Source organism: Coffea arabica, chromosome 11c (genome assembly GCF_036785885.1).
Source record: "Coffea arabica cultivar ET-39 chromosome 11c, Coffea Arabica ET-39 HiFi, whole genome shotgun sequence".
Lineage (NCBI taxonomy): Eukaryota > Viridiplantae > Streptophyta > Magnoliopsida > Gentianales > Rubiaceae > Coffea > Coffea arabica.
This window is the reverse complement of record NC_092330.1, coordinates 3,807,097-3,813,768: the sequence shown is the minus strand read 5'-3', so window position 1 is coordinate 3,813,768 and position 6,672 is coordinate 3,807,097. Positions and strand designations below refer to the sequence as shown.

The 6,672-nt window shown below is 35.3% G+C and overlaps 1 protein-coding gene across 1 annotated transcript; it reads left to right on the top strand.

The window, feature by feature from the left end:
- Nucleotides 1–3,794: 3,794 nt before the first annotated feature.
- LOC113715827 (F-box/kelch-repeat protein At3g06240-like) lies at nt 3,795–4,628 on the top strand. Its single transcript, XM_027240128.1, has 2 exons — nt 3,795–4,488; nt 4,606–4,628. The coding sequence occupies exons 1-2, from the start codon at nt 3,795–3,797 to the stop codon at nt 4,626–4,628; spliced, it is 717 nt and encodes a 238-aa protein (XP_027095929.1).
- The last annotated feature ends 2,044 nt before the right edge of the window (nt 4,629–6,672 follow it).

Sequence of the window (6,672 nt, the reverse complement as noted above, 5' to 3'; positions counted from 1 at the left end):
TCAAACATTTTATCAAACACATGGTAGGCATATTAACTAACTCAACCACTACTTGTTTAATTCAAGAGATTAACCCCAAATCTTAACCAAAACAAGTTGTAGTTTGCCATTAAAATTTAAAGTACGTGATATAACACCATAAAACTATCATTTAAAGATTATTTACCTCTCTTTATAAGAAGCTTGAACCACCAAATCAATCCACTCAAAAGAAAGCTTCAAGCTTGAAACAAGCACTAGGGTTGGAGGAAAGTTTCTCAACTAACTCAAGATCTTTCTCTTTTGGTTTTTGTTCTTGATCATCTAGGGTTAGAATGCAAGAAAATGGAGTTCTCTCTTCCTTGACAAGCCTCAAGGGTTTCGGCCACAACAAGAAAAGAAAAGGCCAAAACTAGTTTAAATTGTCTTCTAACCCTTGGTCAAACAAAATACTTGCCTAGGGTTTTGCCACATAACCCACTTCTTGTCCACAACTTCTCTTAATTCTTTAACTAATGATGTTACCACCCTTTCAAATATACCAATACCTATTTAACATCTCTAATCTCTCATATAAAGTCCCTACCACAAATAAAAGGCACTTGGTAAAATGTAAGTGGTGAAATAAACTAAAACCAACTCAAAAAAATGTTTTAATTCAAGTAGAGGATATGAAATGCAATACAAGGGAATTATTGTAACACATGTAGAATATAATGCAAGGGCATGTAATAAGTGATTTAAATCTTAAGGCAAGGCATGTAGTTTAGTGAAATTGTATTTTAAAGTGAGGGTTCTCACATGCATGAATGTAAGCCTCTTGGCTGAACTGGGCCTTTGCCCTTCGTTGCCAGCCGACTTGAGCCAGAAGCGGACTCGGCCGGGCAATTGGTGACCCCGGGACAGTGTTTTGATATACTCGAGTATGACCACGAATATTGGTAGAGACTGGCCAGTGAATTGGCTAATGGCGGGAAATGAAATGAATGAATGAATGTCAAGAACATTGGAGGAGTTTTCACTTGCAAATGTTTTCTAATGTTGGAGGAATAAAGAAAATGGTTGGCGAACGAATGAACGAATGACTCCTCGTGAACATGTATCCTTTTAATGAGTGGGTTATTATTGCTTTTATATGTAAAATGTTTTCTGGATTATTTGCTATTAAATGATTAATGTCTTGGATTTAATTACTCGATTATGTGTATGGAACCTCACTGGGTTTTTAACTCATTCCTTTAGTTTTGTCTTTCTTACAGGGGATACGAGCGAGGCGTGAGACTTGTACAGGCTAGCATAGTCTAGTTTTTTAGATTTTGAAATTTTACTCGTGGTAGTGCTCGACTAGGGTTCGTTACACCTGGATTGTAAATACCTTGATATTTTTGGGCGTATAAGTCTTGTAGTTGGATTTGAGCATCAGTGTATATGTTAAGCTTGGAATCGTTGTTTTATTTCTTTTCTATGGTTGTAAGTTCTTTTCTCGAGTTAAACGTGAGTGAATCCTGACGAGAGTTGGACAGGCGACTCACTAAACCCTAGGGTACGCCATAGGGGGGAGATGGGATCATCACAAAAGACCATAATTTTGATTACTTGCACACCTACAATGTGTCTTATGGACTAATATAATATTAAGTACCAATCATTCATTGACTGTTATTTTTCTTTGCTTACAATTGATCATTGATTCATTTTGCATACTCTCAAAACATTAAGTTTAAAAAAAATTACTCATAGTTTGGGAATTGCATCGCATCAGAAATATGCATAGTGTGTTTCACAAATTTTCATAAAAATTTATCCACACAAATTGTAACATCAATCAAGTTTAGTATAAAGTCAATTTTTTTCATATACTTAGAAGGCATTCGGTAAGTTGCTTCTATAAGGAATGAGTTTCAAAATTAATCATAGTGATACTTATTGTTTTTTTTTTTTTGAAGCAAGTGATACTTATTGTTTGATAAGGTTAATCGGAATGAGTTAATAGATATCATAGGTTCATCTTGTGGTTAACAAGTATTTTAATAGGGAATCAATAATATTTACTCACCAATGTAACTGATATTTTTAATTAAAAACCAAAAGTAAACAAATACTAGAAGAAGTTGAGAGAGTGAAGAAAACTTTTTTAAAAAAGTAGGAAAAAGAAAAAAAAAATGTAAACCTATATCTATATGTTTCGTTACAAAACACTTTATGGGTTTCAACCAAGAAACCCATTACCATTAACTGATAAATATTAATGATAATGATAGCGTTACAAACGATTAATTCAATTTGCATGGTTCAGCAAATAGAGCTAGCCACCATAAGCAAATTTTCCTTTTGGTTTTAGAAAAGAATTGGGGAGAATTTCCCATAATTATACGCTGCAGTAGTTGGATATTATCAAAATTGGAATATTGTTGCCAATGGATTCATGTTTTGAGAAATGGACTTTGGCATTTATGTCTTCTGATCTCTATGCTCTTTACGGTCTCCTAATTGAGCATTTACATCGATGATGATTAATTTATCAACTAAGTCTAATATATATGCATATTTATTGTTTAGTCCTTTAGAAAGTTCCACTTTTTTTTTAAAAAAAAAATTCTGTTACATACAGTTCACTCACTTTTGCCTGCCGGTTGCCTTAACTTAGTTGGACTCATAAGGCATCGGACAATGGTCCCCAACCCACAATGAGTTGTTGCGATGTTAGGGGAAGAAAATCCTACTTTGCACGCTAGTGGGATTTTTTAATTTGTTTGTACTTTAAGAAAATTATATTGCTTATGGTTGCAGTTGTTATATTTTATCCCTCTAAACTTGCATATTTTCATGCTTCTTGTCCTTATTTTTAGCACTTGGTTATTATACTTACAATTTTAGAAAATAGTAGAGCAACTAGAGGGCATTGTTAGAAAGAAATTGTTTTCTCCCTTCTAAAATGATTAATTTAATTATATATTTTGAATTGGGATCAAAATTTAACAAAAATTTAAAAATAGTGAAGTCAAATGATATTTTTTAAACTTCGAGAATATTAAGTGGTATCGTAAAAAATTTTAGACAAAATTTTCGAAACTATCCCTACTCAGCCTAATAGCCATGTACATTAAGTATTTGGGTGAATTATTGGTCATCCTTCTTTGTTCAGGTTTCGTAAATTGGACCCTTTCTTGGTAGATGGAATCCTCCAAAGTTGGGGCTGTCTCTTTCTTTTCCTTCAAATTCAAGTTCAAGTTCTGGAGTTCACTTTGACCACGTCTTGGCCTTAATAATTGAAAACTGCCGCATATGGTGGTATGTAGACTCACTATCAAGATTTACAACAACATTTCGTTTGAGCCAAAAAAGTTCGTTCTCCATTATTTTCATCAAACATTACTTGAAGCGAACTCGCTTCCGCAGGACACAATTGCTGAGGTCCTTTTTCCAATAATCACAACTATGTCAGATTACATTCCGTGCCATTTGCTCGCCGATGTGCTTTTGAGGTTACCATTTGATTATCTGCTACAATCCAGGTGCGTTTCAAAATCATGGTGTGCTTTAATTGATAGCTCAGAATTCTTCAAAATGCATCTTCACAAAGCCCAGCAAGAAGCAAATTCCTCCAATGCGATCAAAATTATTGCCCTGAACCAAAACACCTTTTACACTTCAGATTTGGATCTTGAAGCTTAAAGCTCTAGTACTAGTGCGAGCGCCAAACAGCTCAACTGCCCTTCGGATTACTCTGGCAATGAAGTTCGTTTGATAGGATATTGCAATAGCCTCCTTTGTTTGAAGTATCCTTACAGACGTGAGATTGTTTTGTGGAATCCATGGATTCAAAGTCTTGGAAATTACCCTCTTTCCCAGTTGAATATTCTATGTATGGTCGAGCTCCTTTTCTTGTCGGGTTCGGGTATGACCGGGTGAATGATGACTACAAAGTGCTGAACAGGATTAGCTCTACAAGTCTATTTGATACAGATCAATCAAGATGGTGTGATGAAGTCTCTGTTTATAGTTTGAAGATGAACACATGGAGAAGGACGGAGCGTTTTCTGTTTAAGGTGTCTGACAATGACTGCTATTGTACTGCAGATTGTATCCTTGCTAATGGTGCATTACATTGGTTCATGAAGGAAAGGAGATCGAATGGTGTCAGCTACATCGTTTCCTTTGATCTTTGGAGTGAAGAATTCCGGAAAATGCCTTGCCCAAGGTATCCTGAAAATTATGTTCACCAGAACCTGAGGGTCTTGAATGGATGCCTTTGTCTTGTGCCCTATTACAAAGTGGATGGAAGATATGCTGCTGATTTATGGGTAATGGAAGAATATGGAGTGGACAAATCTCGGGCCAAGTTAACTTCTGTTACAATGCCTTTAGGCTCCAAATTTCGGAGCTTAACACCTCTAGCTCTGTCAAAGAACAAGAGGCAGTTGCTTTTGCAGATTGATGGAGAAAAGCTTGCTCTTCATGATCTTGAAACAAATTGTACTACTGATTTAGCCATTAGAGGTGATGCAAGTTTGTTTCAATCATCATGTAACCTGTATTGCGAGCCTTGTTAGGCCTTTTGGAACGTACTGATTAGATTTTTAGAATGAGCTGTTTTTGATGAGTTCACGCACAATGTATTCTCAGTTGAAGGTGGTCTTATTGATTAAAACACTGGTTTCTAAAACAACAAAAGCTGTGTTTAGATGGTAGTGTTCCATTTAGCAACCTATAAGTTTGATGTTCAAAATCTTTCAACAAATCTTGATGCTTCATAACAGTTGTGCTCACAAGATTCACGAGATTTACTTTTTCTGACAAAATTGTGCAAGTCTATATTCCTGTTTGATGCGAACATAAGATCCATAGGTCATGGTCAAATCATGCAAAAGGTTGATTTGTTGAAGATTCACAAGCAGTGATCCCTTCCTTGGTGGTCCTTAAGTTTGGTGTGTTTATTTAGTTTATGTTGTCATTTGTCTATTATAATTAATTGCAGCCGTGTATTAGTTGGAGTTAATATTGGGTTTGTTTGGATTGCTTCATATTTTCTCAATTTTATTTGCTTACATCATCTTTACAATTTTCAATACACCTTTTTACCTTCCCAATATCTTTTTATCTCACATACATCACATCACAAAAAATGCTACAGTAAAAATATCTCAAATAATCCCAAATAACTTACAATCCAAACAGACCCATTGAATCGTTAGTTTCATGCAGTAAACAGCTAGGTCATGTTGACCATAGTTATAGCTGAACTAGAGTTAGGTATCTTAGTAGCCGATTTAGGGTTTAGAAACTAGCTAATTGTTTCTTAGTTTGATTAGAATTTTTGAATCTTGTAAAAGCTATAAATAAGCCTTAAGTACAACGTTTTAGGTAGTGAATGATGAATTAAGAAAATTCCAGCAAACACTTCGTGTTTCGTGAATCTCTTGTTCAAGAGTTCCAAACTTGAATACTTGAGAGGATTATTAAGTGTTCAATTGATTTATCAATCTAGAAACGCACTAGATTGTGGAGTCATTCTACTCTTCTAAAACGGTCTTGAGCAATCCTTGATCATTTAGAATCCGCTGTTTCAAACTTTGATACCATATTCTAGATCCTTGGGCTCTTTTCTTACGAGTTTTATCCCAAAGTTGGCGCTGTTCTCATCAGTTGGTATCAGAGCTGGTTGAAGATATCGAATTATATTCTTGTTCTTGTGTCAATTTTTGTTTCTTGTTCTAGTTATATCCTAGGGTTTTTCGTTTTCTTTTAGGGTAAAAAAAAAATGTACTGTTTGTTGTTCCTATAGCATAACTGCCCATTGTTACTGTAGCTATTACTGTTCATGTTCCTATAGCGATCACTGTTCATCCAAAAAAATTTTCCAGATTTTTGTGTGTTTTAACCTTGCTGTCCACATCTTGTTGTCCTTGTTGAGTCCCAAATCGTGTCTTGTTTGTGTTTTTCCTTCATGCATCTTGTCTTGTTGGTTTGTCAAATCTGTGCGAGTCTATCTTGTTGAAGTCACTAAGGTTTTTTTATGTTATTCCTGCTGCCGCGTTCCGTCCTTGCTATCCGAATTGTTGTTTCCCTTGTTCAAGTCGTGTTTTGTCTTGAATTTTGTCTTGAGTCCTGTTGTCTTGGAGTCTTGTGTCAACACAAGCAAAAACAACAAGAAAAAAGTGCTTTTCCTTGAGTTTTGTTGACAATCCGTGGCTGTTTCTTTGTCTTGTTGAGTAATCCGTGGGTTGTTCCTTGTGTTTTGAGTCATTCGTGGCTGGTTGCTTCTTAATTCTTGCAAGTACTTGAAGTTCTTGAATTTCTGAACAAAAATCTTGAATTTCTTGAACTTTCTTGGATACTTTCTCGAAAATCTTGGGGTTCTTGAATCATACAATTGGGTTTCTTGAAATTCTTGAGTCAAAGTGTCCAAATCTTGAAATTCTTGGAAACTCTCTAGTTCATTGTCTTGAACTTGTTTGCGGCTGATCTTGTTTCTTGGGTCGGTGAACCGAACTGAAAAACAAAAGAAAATAAGCTAGTTTGTTTCAATCATCATGAACATGTATTGCAAGCCTAGTTAGGCCTTCAGGAACTGATTAGATTTTCAGAATGAGCTGTTTTCATTGATTTTATGCACAATGTCGTATTCTCAGTTGAAGGTTTTGTTGCTAATGAAAACACCTGTTTCTAACTCACACTTCCATTTAGCAACCT